The 19,261-nt window shown below is 44.1% G+C and overlaps 1 protein-coding gene across 1 annotated transcript in view; it reads right to left on the bottom strand.

The window, feature by feature from the left end:
- URB1 (URB1 ribosome biogenesis homolog) overlaps nucleotides 1-16,508 on the bottom strand; it is an 84,830-nt gene extending 68,322 nt beyond the window's left edge. Inside the window, exons 1-7 of the mRNA XM_074996988.1 lie at nucleotides 16,353-16,508; nucleotides 13,939-14,078; nucleotides 11,518-11,669; nucleotides 9,049-9,181; nucleotides 4,014-4,110; nucleotides 3,270-3,355; nucleotides 841-966 (exon numbers count right to left, since the gene is read on the bottom strand). Of these exons, the coding sequence (XP_074853089.1) occupies nucleotides 841-966; nucleotides 3,270-3,355; nucleotides 4,014-4,110; nucleotides 9,049-9,181; nucleotides 11,518-11,669; nucleotides 13,939-14,078; nucleotides 16,353-16,482 (864 nt within the window). The 5' untranslated portion in view covers nucleotides 16,483-16,508. The remainder of the gene's footprint in view (nucleotides 1-840; nucleotides 967-3,269; nucleotides 3,356-4,013; nucleotides 4,111-9,048; nucleotides 9,182-11,517; nucleotides 11,670-13,938; nucleotides 14,079-16,352) is intronic.
- Nucleotides 16,509-19,261: the final 2,753 nt, after the last annotated feature.

Raw genomic sequence — 19,261 nt, 5'->3', positions numbered from 1 at the left:
GGGGAGTAAGTCCTACCTGGCAGTCAAACAGAAGAATGCTGAAGTGTCAGCATGTCCCAAAGGCAGCACTCTCCCTGGTGGGCTGCACCCACCCACTCCCTTGGTTATCCCAACAGGACCACTTCGCCCTGGCTACCAACTCTGCTCTGGTGCACCTGAAATTGGTGGAGAGAAAAGAGAGCCTCCCACAGTGTGCCATCGAAGTAGAGGCCCCTCCAGCCTTTCAGACAGTCAGCAAAGAAGAGCTGACCTATTGCCAGTCTTCCTAGGACTTAAGCTGCAGTCATCTCCAGTCCAGGCAAGCGGTATGCTGGTTTCTTTGAAGCAGTTCACAGCATGGCCCTCTCCTCTTCCTGGGAGGATAAATGCAGACAGACCTAATCCTAGCCCAGGGGTCATCAGTCTTTCCAAGGAGGAGTGCTGAAATTTGACCTTTTGACTTCTATGGTTGGTTCAAGTGCCAGTGATAATTTTCAAAGTCGCCAATAGTCCTACTTACAACAGCTTCATTAATAAATAAACTAAGATGCAGAGTTCTACCATTTAGGTGGTGGTTGGTAGCATTAGCGGGTCTTTTGTCAACCCCCAGGCGGCCTGGCTTGGAGCAAGCTCCTGGCTGCATGGGGCAGGAAGGGCGGTGCTGAGCTCCCACCTCGCATGCTGATGAGAACTGGATCACTCGCCGCTCCTGGCACCTGTGCCAGGGGCTGCTGACCCCTAGCCCTTGCCCAACCAGCCTATATCGCCGTGTGCGGGCTGCACAGACTCAAACAAGGACAGTGAGGGAAGAGGTAAGGGATAGGAAGTTACGAGAAACATCTTACAAAAAAGTTAACAGACCTTGACACCGTCCGTGCTGACATCAGTAATCCCGTTCCAACGGTAAAGAGAAGCAATGTGGTTTAACACTTCCACAGTAAAAAACCGCACCTTCTGCGTCTTACTGATACTTTTATTTTGAACCACCTGAAAATAAGAAGAGAAGTCTTTCATACATTGCAAACTACCAAGAAATGGACCAGAACTGTCTCCATCAGACCTTGCACTTGTATTGCTTTCACACATCTTACTCTCTTCCACTCAAACACAAGTGTTTCTCACTTTGTCCTTGGCTGGGGAAGCAGCACCCTCCCACAGCTCCCCTTCCTTCTTGGCAGCCTTTCTTTTTTCAATCTATTTTAAGCCCTTAGCATACTAAGTGTCTACCAAATGAGAGCCGCAGTGTGGAATAAAGCTCTCCCAGCACCTTTGGAATGCTAAAAACCCCATTCGTGCCACACAAGGAACTGGAAAGCTGCTAGGAGAACTGGCAGACCTTGCTAGCTGTGGAATCTGAAGAGTAAGGGGTGTTAGCTATACATGGAGTTTGTGTATATTGGAAGCTTTGCTTTGAATACAGGAGTGACAAAATCCACTGGGGGAAACTGGTGACAGCTGTTACCCAAAACACCTCACATCTGATGAAGCGGGTCTTTGCCCATGAAAACTTATGCGCCAATAAATCTGTTAGTCTATAAGGTCCCACAGGACTTCTCGTTGTTTTTGTGGATATAGACTCACACGGCTCCCTCTCTGATACTTGTTACCCAAGTAACTCAATGTATGCACCCAACAGGACATTAGCAATGGCAACTGGTTAGCGCCAGGCTAAGATATAAGCTTTGCAGAATCAGTGTGCTCTGCAGCTCAGCAGGACCTGAGTTTCAGTCGGACCTTCAGGGGACATGTCTGAGTTTTGGACAACCAAGAGCTTTGCTTAAGCAAGACTTGGATAGCTGAGGCTTGTTGCTAGCTGCTGTTCAAGAAATTTATAAGTTCTATGGGAAAAATCTGAGGTGCATATAAATTTCACACAACAAACTGTTCCAGGTACCTTCGCCCCACTGCAAAAAAACAAGACCCCACAACCTTGCACCTCAAGTAAATGTAAAAACCTACTGTAAATACAGCGTTAACCACATAAGAGCTGGCAAGGTAATTACAAAAATTAATGTTTTCCCTGTAATATTTTCTTGGTTACATTTTTTTATTCCTATTTTCCTTGTTAAACTTTAAACCCTGTGTATTATGTTATTAATGCAACTCTGATACACACCAGAACAAGATATGCAATACAGACAAGCCAACGATGCAGGAGAAAATTCCATTTTTGGAACTCCCTGATTTCTATGGCCTGATTTTGCAATCCCAATCCCCTAGCGCTTTTAAACTTGAACATTATGTTAACCAAAAGGACAGTTTTCATTTGTGTTGCCAGTCACCCTTTCCCATTCAGTTTCCTCCATATGGAAGAGGGACAGCTGGGGCAATTCAACTCAGAATGTGGAAACTGCTGATACAAAAGGGGATACACTAAAGCAGCTGAAGACAACTAAATCTAAAGCAAATCTCAATGACAGCTTATGCTATCACGGTTCCATAGCAGATGTAACTTAACATGCTTTCCCCATCCCTTATTAGAACCAGACAACAGGACATCCCATAACAGAACCAACTGCTCCGTTCTCTTTCAGTGGGTTTACGTGGAAAATAATCCTCCCTGTAGCAGCTTTCCTGAATGTTGCCCTGAGTTTTTACTGGAAACCTTCATTATAAAAACCATTATTTTTCTCTTCTCTATCAAGAAACAGCTGTGTCTAGCTGACTACTTCACTAGCCCAAATCAGGAGACTCCCAGCGCCAACTGCAAACTGATCTAGCTCGTACCAGCTATCTTTAATCAGGGTGTCACAGTACCCTATCAAAACTATGTCTTTAATTGGAACCCTATGGTAGAGGTGCTTCACCCCCACAAACAAGAACAATTCTTTGCACCCTATTTGTCCCAACAGCCCCTCCAAAGGGAAAAAATAATAAAACCTCTGCTCTTTCTGAAAACGAGAGTGCGCTGAACAGCTAGATTTTCAAAGGAATAGTAAAAACTTTTTGAAACTACAGCACTCCACTTCCCATGGGGTAAATGGGATGGGGTGCGTGTGAAATGTTACAAGGAAGCAGTTAAGTATCTTTTAAATTCAGCAGCATGGCCAGTTCACTTAAAATTCTACTTAACTACATCATGTTACAAGCTTTAGCACTGAGACAATACTACAGCCAACTTAAAAATCTCTGAGGAACAAGTTCAGGAACAGAAATTCTGCTGAGCCTTTGCAGCACAATGCTAGAACAATAAATAGGTGTATATTCTTTGGGAATGCATTGCAAAGCTGTCTTCCGCAGGAAGACAAACAGAAAGCAAGGGACAAAGCCATTTCTTGGGCACACTATACCTTTGTTCCCAGTGTGGAAAGCAGAAGACTGATAGTAGAAACTCTATCTTCCTTTAATCCACTCCTAACAATATCTGGAATGAAATCTAAGAACGTATTTTAAATGTTAGAGTCATGATCTGAAGACTTGCAGCATTCGAATATGAAATTGTCTTTATACTTGTTTTGTCCCCAGTGTCGGGTCACTCACGTTGTATTTAAAGAGGAACAAAAGTACCAGTATTACTATGCATGGTGAATAGATAATGTAATTGTAAACAAACGGCTGTGACATTGCTTTTTGTGAAATACCTTTGTAAGAAATATTAGCCAGCTAGTTAGCTTGCTTGTTATTATTTAGTATTTATAGTGAGCTGGCATCTAGACATAGGTCAGTCAGGTCAGAGTCCCATGGTGCTAGGTTCTGTGAAAACATATAATTAATGACTCCCTTAGCCCCAAAGAGCCTACAATCATTGAAGTCAATGAGATTATCTATAAGGCCTGATCCAAAGCCCAATACGATCAACAGGATTAGGCCCATTACGTTAAATGAGCACTGAATCTGGTTCTTGGTGTGCCAAGTGCGCACATAAGCCAACCCTAAATTAGCTAAAAATCCTTGTGCTGTGGAAAGTATAAGCTTATTTAAAATCAATGTTTAAAACTGAATTTTCTTTTTGTCTCATCAATGTCTATTTGGTTCACATGCTTAAATGTTATGTCTAAAAGCTACTCTTAACAAATAGAGTAATTGTGAAATACCTTTTAACTCTAGCACTTGTACTAGGATTGTGTTGTCACCAGCAATTAAAAAGGAAAGAGCAAACTGAATGTATGCCATACGAACATCTGGTTTCCCCTAAAAGAAAATTGAAAGACACTTTTAGCATCTACACAGGACATAATTGTTAAATTATTAGAGAAGCAGTTGGTTATCATAAAATATGCAGTAAGTTGAGTAGGCATGTTTTATATCAACACCCCCCCAGCATATTCATTTGAAAAACTTCATGAGTTTGTCAACCACAGTCTATTAACCTGTGGAGATTACTTTCATATTTTAACATCTAGTTAGGAAGGCTGGTCAGTTCAGTAATTTTTCAGCTTTGAATACCTGGGCTAAGTCACAAATGATAAGTGCTTAGGTGCTCAGACCCTAATCCCCAGTTGCATATATTACTAAACCCCCAAAAGATTGTTTCGTTATTTGGGAACTCTGGCTATTTCAAAAGTCAAGGCAAGGCCCAGACTAACAAGGGTGCTGTTGCTCAGGTCTGAGGTGTACAGGCAATACCAAGGAAACTGATGGAATTCCGTCTGCATAAAGACTACGGGGTCTGACTGTGAATTAGGATGATTTTTAAATAATTAATTAATCACCTTCCACTTGGGAAACGAAATCTCTAGCTTGTTAGTGCAGTGTTTCTCAGCCAGGGTACATGTACCCCAATGGAACTAAAAGGTCTTCCAGGATGTACATCAGTTCTACATATTTGCCCAGATTTACAATAGGCTACATAAAATGCACTAACAAAGTCAATACAAACTATCAAAACAAAAAAGCAGTCCAGTAGCACTTTAAAGACTAACAAAATAATTCATTAGTTGGTGAGCTTTTGTGGGATAGACCCACTTCTTGGGTCTATCCCACAAAAGCTCAACACCTAATAAATTATTTTGTTAGTCTCTGAAGTGCTACTGGACTGCTTTTTTTATTTTGATAGTATATAGACTAACACAGCTATCTCTCAGTCACTATTCAGTACAAACTAAAATTTCATACACAATGAAGTATTTATATTGTTCTATATATACATATACTTAAATGTAAGTATACTATTTATATTCCAAATGGGTTGTTTTATAATTATATGGTAATAATGAGAAAATAAGCAATTTTTCTATTACCATGTGCTGTGACATTTTTGTATTTTTACGTCTGATTTGGTAAGTTTTTTGTGCGCTGAAACTCGGGGTGCACACGGCAGACACTTGAGACAGGTACCATAGTCTAGGAAGGGTGAGAGCTGGGTTAATATAAGTCATTTACACTATATGTTGAAAGCCAGCCAATAAAATATAATTACTGGAGTACAAAGTGAAGCAACTGTCCCTTTAAAAGTGACTTCTAAAAAGGGGAAAAGAAAAGAAATTGGCGGGGGGGGGGGGGGGGGGCACGAAAGATTTTGTCAAAAAGTTTGGGAGTTTTCTGTTTGATTTTTACCATTACGAATTCAATTCTGGCCCACCCTGAGAGAGACTAATTCAACTGAAGAACTAATGAAATGATGACATCATAGCGCAGTGGAATGAACAAGTGAGAAGAGGAGGAACTTTCAGGCACTGTTTGAGAATCTTTTTTAGTTAATAATATCTAATATATTCCCACGACTAATGAACACGTTGTTAAATCTCTATCCAGGAGATTAATTTAACACCCAAGCCCTTTAATTAAGATGTGAGAGTTCACAAAGGTAGATCCTATGGCAAACCCAGGGAACACCACACTTGACGCTCCTGACAATCTAATATAGACCTCCACCAGTCTTCTACTAAACCAACCTTTCAAGGTCTCCTTCATCACCAGAAAAGGCAGAAACCCAATTTAAGCAGAAAAATAAATTTTTTACCATCTCTAAATAACTCACTTTATTAAGTTGTCCCTCTCACACTATGGGGCCTAGAACTTTATTAGTATCCAATCTATCCATAATGTATGTTAGAAAAAATCACGCCTGCATATGCTACACACTTCTGTCTTTAGCATGGAGATAGTCTTTTTAAATGTTGGCTTGATTCACCTGTGCTCACACTTGGAGGGAGAAACAGAAGAAGTATTCTCCCAAGAGGAGGACAGCTAGCTTTTATACTGCCTGTCCTCCCTAAGGAGTCCTGCCAAGGGCATGATGTTGACAACGGCTGAGCCTCTGCAAGAATGAAGGCATGTCTCTGCTTATTCCCTCCATGGTCCTGCTTAGGCGCCTCGTGGAGGAGTAGGGATGGCAGGGGCCTTGCACCCCAGCAACTCTGGGACTGTGTTGGAGTGACATTCCTACCAAGATAGCTAGAGTTTCTGCATGGATGTAGAGAGTTCAGCAACATGGCTAGTATGTTATATGCTGCATCATAGTTTGTTATCGGTTTTGCAGCTTTTGTGACCTTTCCAGACAATTCTGTGCAGGTTTTGTGACCTCTCCAGACAGTTTCAGACACTGATGGGTGTGGCTGTGGCTGTGGCTGTGGGTTATTCCATGGGTTAGGCTAAAACATCACAACTACATCTACACTACAGAGATCTTTCAAAAGAAGACCTTCTGGAACATCTCTTCTGAAAGAACTTTTCGAAAGATTGTTTCTACGCGCAAAAAAGCGGATCAGAAGAGTGTGTCCACACAGCCCCCACTCTTTCGAAAGAACAGGCCTGGGATCAAAAAATCAGGTGCCATGAGGACTGCTCTTTCAAAATCCTTGCACATGTTATGTGAGAATTTATACCTCAGCCTTATTTTGAAATAAGCTATTCCAAAATAGCTAATTTTGAAATACGGCTGTTACGCACAAAAATGATTTCTAAGTAGCACTTACCTGTTTCAAAACACAGCATCTACACACACACAGCCTATTTCAAAATAGAGCCATTGGATGCACTATGCTTATTTCAAAATAGGCTCTATTCCCTGTCTAAACAGCCTCTATTTCAAAATATCTATTTCACTATACATTGAAATAGGTGCTGGTCCTCATAGAATGAGGTTTGCCTATTTCAAAATAAGCCAACTACTATTTTGAATTATTTCAAAATAGCGACTGCATTGCGTAAATGCTAGGAAAGTTATTTTGAAATAAGGGCTGTTATTTTCAAATAACTTTGCTGTATAGACATACCCGGAGAGTAAGAAAGCAAGCAGAGTCAGGAAAGCTTAACAATCTGATCCTGCATTCCTATTACATGCAAAGCTCTCTCAGTCCACACAGCCCCCACTCTTTGGAAAGAATGGGCCAGGGATCGAAAAATCAGGTGCCATGAGGACTGCTCTTTCAAAAAAAAAGGGCCTGCGGAGCATCTACTCATGTTTTCTTTCTAAATAAGCTTTCAAAAGGGGGTGGGGGGGCTCTTCCTGATATGGGGAAGGAAGAGCAATTTCGAATGGAGTGGCGCATTCTTTCGATTACCTCTTGAAAAAATGCTTTTTGTATGTAGACGTTCCACAGGATCTTTCGAAAAATCTTTTGAAATAACTTGCTAGTATAGACACAACACAGCTGCTATGTCTCACTCAAGCCCACCATTGATTACAATTTCCAAACCAAATGCAGTATTTTCAAAAATGCTGGGTGAAAGACTGGTCCCTCTGAAACTGATGGCAAAACTTCCACTGACTTCTACAGGGCCAGGATTTAACCTGTTAATTTTAGAAGTGGACAACTTCTAGCCTTAAAATGTCTTGTCTAACGGCAGTTCTGGAGCCACCAAACCACATGAAAACCATACTGCAGTTTCAAAGCAAACTAGGCCACCTGATACTATGGAAACAAAATATAACCAGTTTTCCCCATGGCATTGTAATTTTCAGGCACTCCACTCCAACAGAGTGGCAGAAAATATGCCTGGCATGGAAATGAATGAGCAGCTCCTATAGGTACTAGGACTGCATTACACAAAATCTCCCATGACAGACACTTAGAAATATGCATGATAACTAAGTCAGCATTTCCCCAAATAATTTGGCCATGAAACACTTTTGAGCTTGAAATATATTGACAGAACTCATAAATGCTGGTGGGGGGTGGGAGGGGAGCAAAGAATTTCATGCCGAAAAATTGCTGCATGCGATGCTCAAAAGTAGATTTAAAGGAGTTCTTTTTTTTTATATGTCTTTAAATTACAAAAAACAAAAACAAAAAAAGAGAAAATCATTTGAATGAACAACTAATGTCCTTCTGACAGTATGGTCAGCAACCCTATAACTAAGTATAACAATTTAAGCACAAACCCAAAACAAAACATCAATATAACAGCCGAAAGATGGCTATTTAGTGCCTTTTTCTTTTTGCACAAATACAGAAAGGACAATATTGTTCAAAGGACTGTTCTTCCTTAAAGCCTAAAGAACATTTTCATGAAAAAGAAATGCAAAACTAATTAGGTATGGGAAAATATTTTTAAACGTTGTAGTTTTATAAATGTATTTTTGAGAAAACTACTGGAAAATAAAAATAAATAACATTTGATAGTTTTTTTAAATGGGAAGAGCGTTTTTGCATCTTTTGATCACAAATCCACTTCGTATTAGCAAGGATGCTTGAGACTTGGTTCAGGTGCAGCATCACACGATTTCTCTGAACGCAATTTGTGCCAAAACAATCCAACTCAACTCTGATTTTTTTGGCAAGAGTCACATTACAGCAATACTATTACGAATGCATTATAAATATTAATATATCTACAACCCAAATACTATTTAAATACTCCAGTATTTTTGAAACACACATGATTTCATATTTAATATTTTAGAAGGAAAAATATTACTAGCATCAAAACTATTTCATGGGACACACTTTGGGTAACACTGCCCTAAGTGTTTCCCATTTAAGTGAATGGAAAATTCTTCATAGATCAGCACTAGGGCCTATTATAAACAATCAGACAAAAGGGGAAGGAAGGGAAGGGGAAGTAATTGTGGATGAAAATACAGTGGAATAGCACAAGCAAGTTTACTTTAAGAATTAGGAAAAGGAAACTGAAGATACCTCCAGACCAGCTCATCTGACCCCTGCAGATACTTTGCTTACTTACCTTCTTATCCCTTTTCTTCACTAATCCAGGGAGGAATTTATTATTAAAATCAAAATGGCTATAGACATCCCTTGCAGAATCTGGCCCCTGTGCCACCATGGCAGACAACAAAGTGAGGCATGTTCGAGTCAACCTACGTGAAAAAAGGGAGGGGAGGAGCAGAAATGAATGTGTGTTATTGCAGAAATGATAATCACACAAACAAATCCTTGCACATGTTATGTGAGAATTTATACCTCGGCCTTATTTTGAAATAAGCTATTCCAAAATAGCTAATTTTGAAATACGGCTGCTACGCACAAAAATGATTTCTAAGTAGCACTTACCTGTTTCAAAACACAGCATCTACACACACACACACACAGCCTATTTCAAAATAGAGCCATTGGATGCACTATGCTTATTTCAAAATAGGCTCTATTTCCTGTCTAAACAGCCTCTATTTCAAAATATCTATTTCACTATACATTGAAATAGGTGCTGGTCCTCATGGAATGAGGTTTGCCTATTTCAAAATAAGCCAACTACTATTTTGAATTATTTCAAAATAGTGATTGTATTGTATAAATGCTAGGAAAGTTATTTTGAAATAAGGGCTGTTATTTTCAAATAACTTTGCTGTATAGACATACCCGGAGAGTAAGAAAGCAAGTAGAGTCAGGAAAGCTTAACGATCTGATCCTGCATTCCTATTACATGCAAAGCACTCTCAGTCCATGAGAGCCTCAGCCTACTAAGGAAAGCAACAGCCAGCATCGTTACAAAGTAAACCACTCTCATTAATCTAGGCAAAATGCACGTGACTTTTGACTCATCCACACAGAATTCCGGTCAATCTGATATTCCTATCACCTGTTTTTGAAAGTATGATTCTCAGATCAAGGTCTTGAGCTTGCATGTGCTGAACTGTCTTTCAAATTGCCCTGACGGTAAAATTAAACACCAACATAAGTTCAGCATCTTAATTCTTTTCTATATAATTTTTGTATTATTATTGCTTATTATTATTTTCTTTGTAATGAGCTGCGTCCTGTCACTTGAACAAACTCTGAGGTCCCTACTCAGTTTTCATTCAATATTATACTCAGTCCTTATTCACTGACTGCAGTGGAAGTCTACCTGAGTAAATAAAGGCAAAGGTTAGAGGTACTATGCATAGGGAGTAAGCAAAAGGGAATTTACATCAACAATATTTCCATTAACTCCGCGTACACCCACAAATATACTCAGCGGCTGAATGCAGATTATCCAGACTAATCGGGAGAGAGCCAGAAACGAAGGCTCCAATTCATATATCAACTGACATCAACGTGATTTTGCCATTAACTTCAAAACTGAATTCTGCAGCCTTTAACCATGTGTGAAGACACGCCATTATTAATGGCTGCAGGACCAAGCCCTGAAATTCCGATACTGAAATGTTATCATTCATAAAAAAAATCCTCAGGAGTGTAAACAAAGCAGAGATTTTGCCTCCATATGCCACATCAACATGCTTCACCTGAGAGCGTGCATTCTCAACCAATTATTGGAATCATTATATTCTATAACCCACTAGTGCAACTGACATAACAATAATTGTTTTATGACTGCCAAAACCTTTGGCCTTTCCATTTGGCTAATTTAGCTTCTAAAAGAAAAAAACACCCCGTTTGAAATTCAGCAGGGCAGCTTCTCTTAGGCAACATCTTGAAAGATTTGTCCTATAGCTGTATTTTGGGATCATTATTATAAGGGTTCAATAATTGGTTTGTAGTGTTGTTGGAGCCAGGCTTGTCCCAGGATATTAGAGAGAAAAGGTCGGTGAAGTAAAATCTTAATGCCACAGATAGGGCCCCAGAACCCATAGGCACCTTCCTCATCCAAATGACACAGTAAGGTAAGATCCCCCCACCCAAACTCAACTACCCTGGAGGGACAAAGCAGAAGAAATAGTTGGAGTACTTCCTTTGGACTCAGGTTATAAATAAATTAAGAAATAAATTCAATCAAAAATAGTTGATACATTTAAGAGACAGAAAAAGATTGAGAGAAAAGTTGGGCTAATGGAGAAATTCTATTACAAACACGATGACATTTTGCGAGCAGAGTAGGAAAAAGAAGCAAAGTCGGACAACATTTCTTGCCATCACCAAGGTATTATGCTCAGCTTTGGTGAGCAACAGGTGGAGGAGGTGGTTAGGGCAGACAAAATAAGCAAAGGAAGCGAATGCAAAATTATGACCTTAGCTAAAGTCAACTGCAGCACTAGTACTTGAAGTATTCCAAAACTCTCATCCTGCACACACTTATATGTACGTGCCTAAGTCCATGCACTGTGAACAGTCCCACTAAAGTCAGTGGGACTCCTCACATTGCAAACAGTTCAGCAGATACTTCGCTTTTTGCAAGATGTGGCCCAAGACAGCATATTGGGACTATATCGGAGAAACCAACAGAGGTTCTCACTCTAGTGTGCAGTAGACTTACCTGTGACTTTCAGAATACAAAGCAGCATAGATTAATTTCATATAGTTATTAATTAGCTTCTTTACTATGTTCAGCCCCACAACAGAAAAATGGGACAGGTCACTTGCGGTTCGCAACAAGATGGCTTCCAAAGCTTGAAAGATTAACAGCATCTGCAAAAGTCAGAGATATTTTAAAATACTGTTGCCAAACTATCCTCAAATGTCCCTACACAAGCAAATATACTACGAAGATCAGAACAGTAAAACCTCCTAAACAATGAATAAATGTGCAACAAGAGGAAATGCTTCCGAATGTGAAACTCAAGGTGACACACTGATTCTCCTTCACAGAGTTAAACTGCCATAATATGCTGGGACAGAGGCTTCCACACGGTCTCTGGCCCACCACTAAGCAGCGGAGATGTGGCTGGCTACATGGTGGTAACCCTTCTTGGTTCCAGCTGCAGAAGTCATGAAATTCAGTGTTTGTAAAGACAAGACAAAGTACATCAGAGGGAATCATTTGAATTACTCATACACTTGCTATATTATAAAGTAGCTGCAAGCAATATAGCTTAAGACCCAGGCCACAATATACACAACACAATTCAAAAAAGGAAACGACATTAGGATGCTCACGTGGATGGAGTGTAATGGAAAATAATACTCTGTAAAACCATGTAACACCAGAGTTTCAGACTGACCAGTCAAGCACACAGCTCATTTGGAAATGGAAATACAATAGTCCTTTGAGTTATGCGAGGGTTGCATGCCCATGCTCCTTCACATAACGTGAATTTTGCGTTAAGTCATGGCACAGCTTTTTTCCCCCAGTGGAAGGCAAGTTCTGCAGCTGGAGAAGCAGCAGGAACACCTGGCTCCTTTTGAAAGGTAAGTCCTGGGTTGGGGGGGCAGTTGGCGAGAGTTAAGCCTGGTGGTGGGTTGGGGCCATGAGAGGACAGCAGGCGGGTTAAGCTTGTGGTGGGTTACGGCTGCGGGGGCAAGGGGGTCGAGTTGAGCCAGGGCCATGCAGTCTTGCGGGTGGGTTGTTGGAGACATGTGGGGAGAATGTGGGGGAGAAGAGCAGGATCTCCGTGGGTGAAGGGGTGAGCCAGGCCACAGGGGTTTGAACCAGGGCTGTGGGGGGCAGGAGGGGTTGAACCGGGACTGGGGGGGGGGGGGGATTTGAGTTAAGCGCAACTCACACTCTCACATTTAGAGGGCTTACTGTACACAATCAGGGAGCAAAGATAAAAGAAAAAGCAAATACTATAACTATAGCACAGTACCATGTTAAATATAAACTACGAAAGCAAAGGAAAAGTTCTAAAAAGGATTTGGCAAGGTAAAGAAACTGTTTCTGTGCTTGTTTCATTTAAATTAAGATAGCTAAAAGCAGCATTTTGCTCCTGCATAGTAATGTTTCAAAGCTGTACTGTCAGTGGTCAGCTGTAAACTTTTAGTAGAACAACCATGCCATTTGGTTCACAGTTATGAACAATCTCCGCTACTGAGGCATTTGTAACTCTGAGGTTCTACTCTAAAATCATCAAAGCTCAAAAACTATACGTTGGCCCCAATCGTGCACGAAACAATGAAACACTAAGTATGCACACAACCTGACTGCACCTTCAGGGACTTACAAATTACAAACTCTGTGTCTTATTATAGGTAGGAGACTATCTACACAGCCAGCAGTTGACAAAGCAGATGCAATGTATACATAGCTTTGCTGTTATGTAGACAGAGAGGGTATTTTACTACAGAGACTGTTTACTGAAAATTAAAAGGGTTCTATCAACTTTAATGAGTGGTAAACAAACACTTCTTTACCTAAATTACTAATAATACCTTTAATAACGTGCAGTAAGAAATCTATAAATCCAGTTTACTGCTCATTACTGATACAGTTTATGTTTTGCATTTCTCTCAGACCAGAGAGTAAGTTCTGGTTCTGGTTCTTATTGCTGAGACATGTGAACACCAAACACTGCAAAAAAAATGCTTTATTTATCTAAAGCCAGATGCTTTTATTGGATCTCTGTGTGTGCACGTGTACAAACATTTCTATTGGTCATGAATAAAAGTCTTTGCCCACAAAAGCTTATGCTCCAAAATATGGGTTAGTCTGTAAAGCGCCACAGGACTTCATGTGGTTCCTATTGTTCTGGGGTTTCATAAAGGCATTTCTTAACAAAATTCAAAGGTCCCAGTGCTACAGAGATGGACTTTAATGGGACTGTTCAGAACGCATTAGGCTTAGCACATGGAAGAGCCTTCGCAGGATGCCTTTACATTTATAACAAACGTAATCAATTTTTCTGCTCCTCAGATCCCATATAAATTCTCAATTCTATAAATCATACAACAGATAACTAAATATTCTATTCAGTGTACACTCTGCTGTCCGTTACAAATGCAATCCATGTGGACAACTTACTTCACTTTCAGGCCTTCTTTCACCATCCAAAAGTCTGAAAATTTCAGCGCACTCCACAGAAATTTTTATATATCCCTCCACTACATCATATAGTTCAGTAGATGGTAAGCTCTTGGCTGTGGAGACAAAGTTTTCTAAACCTGAAAGAACATAAGTATTTACATGTCATCAAAAACATGCTTTCCCCATGAAAGCTATAACCTTTATTCCAGTTTCACAAACTCTGCATACTGCACTATAGTTTGCCAGGATTCATGGGAGAAAGTTCTCGTATGGAGTACCCAACACTTAATGTGGGAATAAACTTAGACCAGCATCTACTTGTCAATGCTTTTTTTCCTGCTATATATTTACCCATGTACTATGCATACTACTGCCAATCCAAAACTACAGGTTGCACCTCTCAAAACTGGAATTCTCTTACCCGGCAACATCCATCATGTGACAGGATCATGGACAATACTGATCAGAGAGCCTAAGATGAGAGACTGCTATAAGAAGGGCAGCAGGAGCTCGCTGACAAGGGAGTTGGCAGTACTTTGCAAGGGAGGCCAGGGCATGTGTTCCTGGTGCTGGCTCCCCAGCAGGAGCATCTGTCAGCTCCCTGTGCTGGTTCCCCGCCCAGGGCTGGAGCCAGCTGCCTGGCTCCCTGTGCAGGCTCCCCAGCTGGAGCAAGCAATGGTTTGTGCCTGCTCCCCAGCCAGGGCCAGAGACTGCAGCACACCTGGGGCTGGAGCTGGCTCCCTGGTCGGGCCTTCTGCCAGGACCCTGGCCAGGACTGCACCATCAGGGCCTGCGGCATCAGCACAGCAGGAGACAGCTGCAGGTAAGGAGGCTGCTAGGATTGGAGGGAGGTGGGGCAGGGCTGGAACCCACTGCTGATCTAGCAAATGCCCTCACTGGAGACAGATCATGTCCCCGGGGCACCGGATGAAAGAAACGTAACCTGTACCTCCAGTACTATGAAACGGGAGAGTTACAAGCACACAGTGCAGCCAACTGCATTTCACTTAGTAAAGCCTCACAAAGGACAGAATTTATCCAATAATATTTCCACCCTGGAAACTAAACTACTTCCTACCATTTTAGCAAAATAGTTTTAGAGAATAGGGTTTTTTTTTTTTTTGTTTGTTTTTTGTGGTGAAGGAAAGCTACTCTTCGACCAACTCTCCTCCTTTCTGATCTGGTCCTGGAACCAGAACTGCCAGAGAAAATCCAACAAGAAAGAGGGAAAGACCTAGGAGAACTTGGACTCAATGATTAGCAATGACACACAAACACTTAATCTGAAACAGGAGGACTTGGGTCACATGGCAGCTGAGAAGCAAGCTTGGAGAATGTGTGTAACCCAATGTCCTGAAAAGCATGGGATTTGTCTAAGGTTTCTTTTTGCATAAGGCACAGAAATACTTGTATACAGTAGACCTCAACGCACTGGCACTCCAGTTGTGCTGCTGCCCTGGTCAGTTTCCCAGCTCCTGTCAGGGACAGCAATTGACTGGGCTGCCTGCCCACAGGAGAGGCTTCCCCACCCCACTCCTGTGAAGGTGCAGGGGGGGCAAGAGTCAGGCTGCTGCCCATGACAGGAGTGGTTTCCCAGCTTCTGTCCGGTGGCAGTCTGTCTCTTCGCTGCCATACACACAGGCCAGGGAAGCTGACCAGGGTTGCTGCCCTGGTCAGTTTCACACTTATGTCAGCAGTAGCGGCTGAGAGCCTGACTCTGGGCTGCTGCCCCCGACAGGAGCAGAGGCCACAGGAGTGGGGAAACCACTCCTGTCCAGGGTGACAGCATGAGCCCCTGAGAGAAGTGGGGTGGCAGAGCCAAGAGTCACTCTGCAGCCTCTGAGAGGAGCAGGGAAACTGACCAGAGAATCAGCACTGGTCAGCTTCCCCTGACCTGTGAGCAGGAGGCAGCCCAGAGCCAGGCTCTCAGCTGGTCACTGCTCATAGGAGACAGGAAACTGATCAACACAGCTGGTCTGGTCAGTTTCCTGGCTGCCTGGAATTGCGGGAAATTTGACTTAGGCGGTTGCACAAGAATTCAACCGCCGCCTAAGTCGGGGTCCTATGTCCTACAGAAAACACCCAATGTCCCCAGCTACATCTCAGGCTGGCGGGAGGGAAAATGCAAAGCGCTGTGAAGCTAACAGCGAGCGACCCACACCGGAAATGTAACAGTAACTCATCCCTGGCTGGGGCACGTGCTCTAAGCAAGCTCCCCGCTTTGGGGGGGGGGGCTAAAGCCCCCCGCCCGTCTGGGGGAAGAGACCGCGGTGAACGGGCAGCAGCGACGCCGGGGAAATCGTTCCGGGCCCGGGGCGAATGCGGCGAGAACTCGGGGCGCCCTGGCAGCCGCAGCAGGCTCCCCGGGAAGCACGTGCGAGCCCAGCCGAGCTCCGCCCCGCTCCGCTCACCCTGGATCGCGGCCGCGGTGTCCCGCAGCAGCGCCTTGAAGTGGGTGCCTGTGAACTCCCGCGCCGCGCCGCACGCCCGCTTGGCCTCCCCCGGGCTCGGCGCCGGGCTCTTTCGCTTGCGGGCGCCCATGGCGGCCGTCTGGCCCGGCCTCGGCTCGGCTCCCGGAAGCGGCCCGCGTCCCCTGCCTGCTGGCTCCGCTGGAAACTGCAGCCCGACAGAGCCTGGGCCGGGAGCCGGCCAGCCCCGGCTGAGCTAGTCCCCCGCCGCCTCCCAGCCCCGGGAAGCGCGGGGAGCACGTGCCCGTGCCCGTGCCCGTGCCCGTGCCCCTGCCCTCCCTACGCTCTTGGCCCTCCAGCCCAAGGCTCCGACTCGCTGACAACCGCCTTCCACCCAGCGCATCTACCCGGGCACGCAGGGAATGAGCCCGCCACCCCCGGCTGCCCTAGGCGTCCGAGCCGAGGTCCATCAGCCTGACAGCAAGGGGAAGCCGATTGCTGTATGTTCTGGCAGAGCCGCTCTCGCGGACAGGCGTGATGTTAAAAGACCATCGGACGCTGGCACCCGGGTCAGCAATGACAGGGCGTTTTAGGAGCTGGGTCCCCAAAAGCAGGCACAGCCTGGGAGAACAGGACTGGACTCGATGACCTCCCGAGGTCCCTTGCAGTTCTATGTGGGTGTGTGGGTGTGTGTATAGCACAAGGGCAACTCCTGCCTTCTGGGTATTGGCTAAGCCAACAACAACAAAAGCCGCGGAATCCAGTGGGTGTCAGTGTCAGTTTGTTTCATTCTTCTTCAGTGAGCAATGCTGGGCCATCCTCACAGGAAAGGTTATGGCAAAAATGTGTGTCTGGTATTTCATCACAGGGACTTTTTGTACAGGCGGCTTTAACCTTAATCCCTAAAGGCTAGGCTGATCCGAGTACTGCTTTATGCCTCAAGAAGTCCTGCTAATTTCAACTGGACAACTCAGCAAGACTGAGGGCAGCGGAATTGGGCCCTAAATTGAGGAATTGGAACCTCTATAATCATAAATACAACCACATGAGAATGAGGGGGGCATATTCACAATCTCCCTGTCCTGTAAATATCCCTTTGTTCTAATAACCTCCTCACTTTCATATGTGAGCCTCTAAAGAAACCCAAGGGATTTAGGCATTTCCACCCATGGGCTTCCCTCCATCCCAATTTACTGCACATGGCTGCATTTTTGTCTCTCCTGGGATTTTCCTCTTTTCTGTTGTTACTTCCCAGGGACTTATCTTCTCCAGTTTTTGGTTCTCAGATTTCATTACCCCTCTATCCTCATCATCATCATCATTGTCCTTTATACCTACTGGCATGTAAGGCAACAACAAATGTCCTCCACTTCCATCTGTCACTGGCCAGCCTCTCCACAGAGCCACAAGCGTGATTTGTGGTCTTCATGTCTGCTTCAATGGTCCGATGCCATGTTGTTTTGGTTCGTCGTTTTTTCTGCTTCCCATAAGGATTCCAGTGCACAGCAGTTTTTGTGACAGAACTTCCATCTTTCCTGAGCACGCACCCAATCCATCTCCAGCGTCTTTTCATACTGACGGTGGCCACGTCATCTTGCTTGCACTGTGCAGGCAGGTCCTGATTTGAAATTATTCTCAGCCAAAAATACGAAAGATCCTCTGAAGGCTTCTGGTGTGAAAGGTCAACAATTTACTGACATCATATTCTGTCATCCCACCAGCATTCTGATCCTTATAATAATGTTGATAAGACACAGCTCTGATAAAACTTCCGATCTTTTGAGGATTCCCACCCCTGTAATTCCCCCATTTGGGCATCCTTCCCCACACTTCCCAGTGTTCACCATTGGTGAAGCTGCTGTTAAACTAATATTCCCCCTGTGGTTCTGTTGGATGTACAGTAAAATTCCTTTCATCCAGCCTCTGAGGTTCTGGAAATCCTGATTTGTTCAGCATCTTGCAAAAATAGTCTCATTTATGGACATAATCTGGCAAAAAGTGATGGTCTGGCACACAGAAGTCCCCCAAGATACACATGCCTCAAAATTCTCATAAGTCAGGGGGTTTGGGTGGTGGGTTGGGCCATGGCAGGGGGGCAGAGGGGTTAAGTCTGGGGTGGGTTAGGGCTGCAAGGGGAATGCGGGGTGGCGGCACCAGTCTCTCTGGGCCCCAGAGAAATGGTAGCTGCGAGCTCTCCTGGCCCGGAGCCCTGGGAAAGCAGCAGCCATGGGTGCTCTGGTCCCTGAATCCCAGGGGAAGCGGCAGGTGCGGGCGCTCCCAGCCCTGAGAAAGCAGCAGCCATGAGCGCTCTGGGCCCCAAACTCTGGGAAAGCAGCGGCCGTGGGTGCTCCCAGCCCCGCAGCCCCAGGAATGCTGCGGCAGGAGGTGCTGTGGGTCCCAAGCCCAGGGAATTGGCTGCAGCAGGTGCTCCTGACACACAGCCCTGGGGCAACAGAGGCAGCTGGTGCTTCAGGCCCCCAGCCCCAGGGAACTGGAGGCAGCTGACACTTCATGCCCCGAGCCCTGGGGAACCAGCAGCAGTGGGCACTCCCACCCTCACCCCCAGCCCCCAAGGACCTAAATACAGGACAATTAGTCCCTTTTAAAAAATAAGATATACAGGACAGTCTTGCCCAATATGGGTCAGTTGGTCACCCTGTGAAGCGAGAGGAGTGTGGGGTGGTGAAGAAGTGAGAGGAACATGGGGTGGTGAAGAAGCTGGGGACATGGGGTCGTGAGCTGCAGCTGGGCGCGGGGTGGTGACGTCCAATAGTTCGAAAATTTGGTAATCTGGCACCTGTCCAGTCCCGGACGTGCCAGATTAAAGAAGTTTTACTATACTGTTTATTTCCTGGCCTGGACTATTTTATATAGTTATGCTTTGTGCCAGTCAGTCACCACATTCAGTCCCA

The sequence above is a fragment of the Carettochelys insculpta genome, chromosome 1, assembly GCF_033958435.1.
Source record: "Carettochelys insculpta isolate YL-2023 chromosome 1, ASM3395843v1, whole genome shotgun sequence".
Lineage (NCBI taxonomy): Eukaryota > Metazoa > Chordata > Testudines > Carettochelyidae > Carettochelys > Carettochelys insculpta.
The sequence above is the reverse complement of the archived record's forward strand: the minus strand, read 5'-3'. Positions and strand labels throughout refer to the sequence as shown.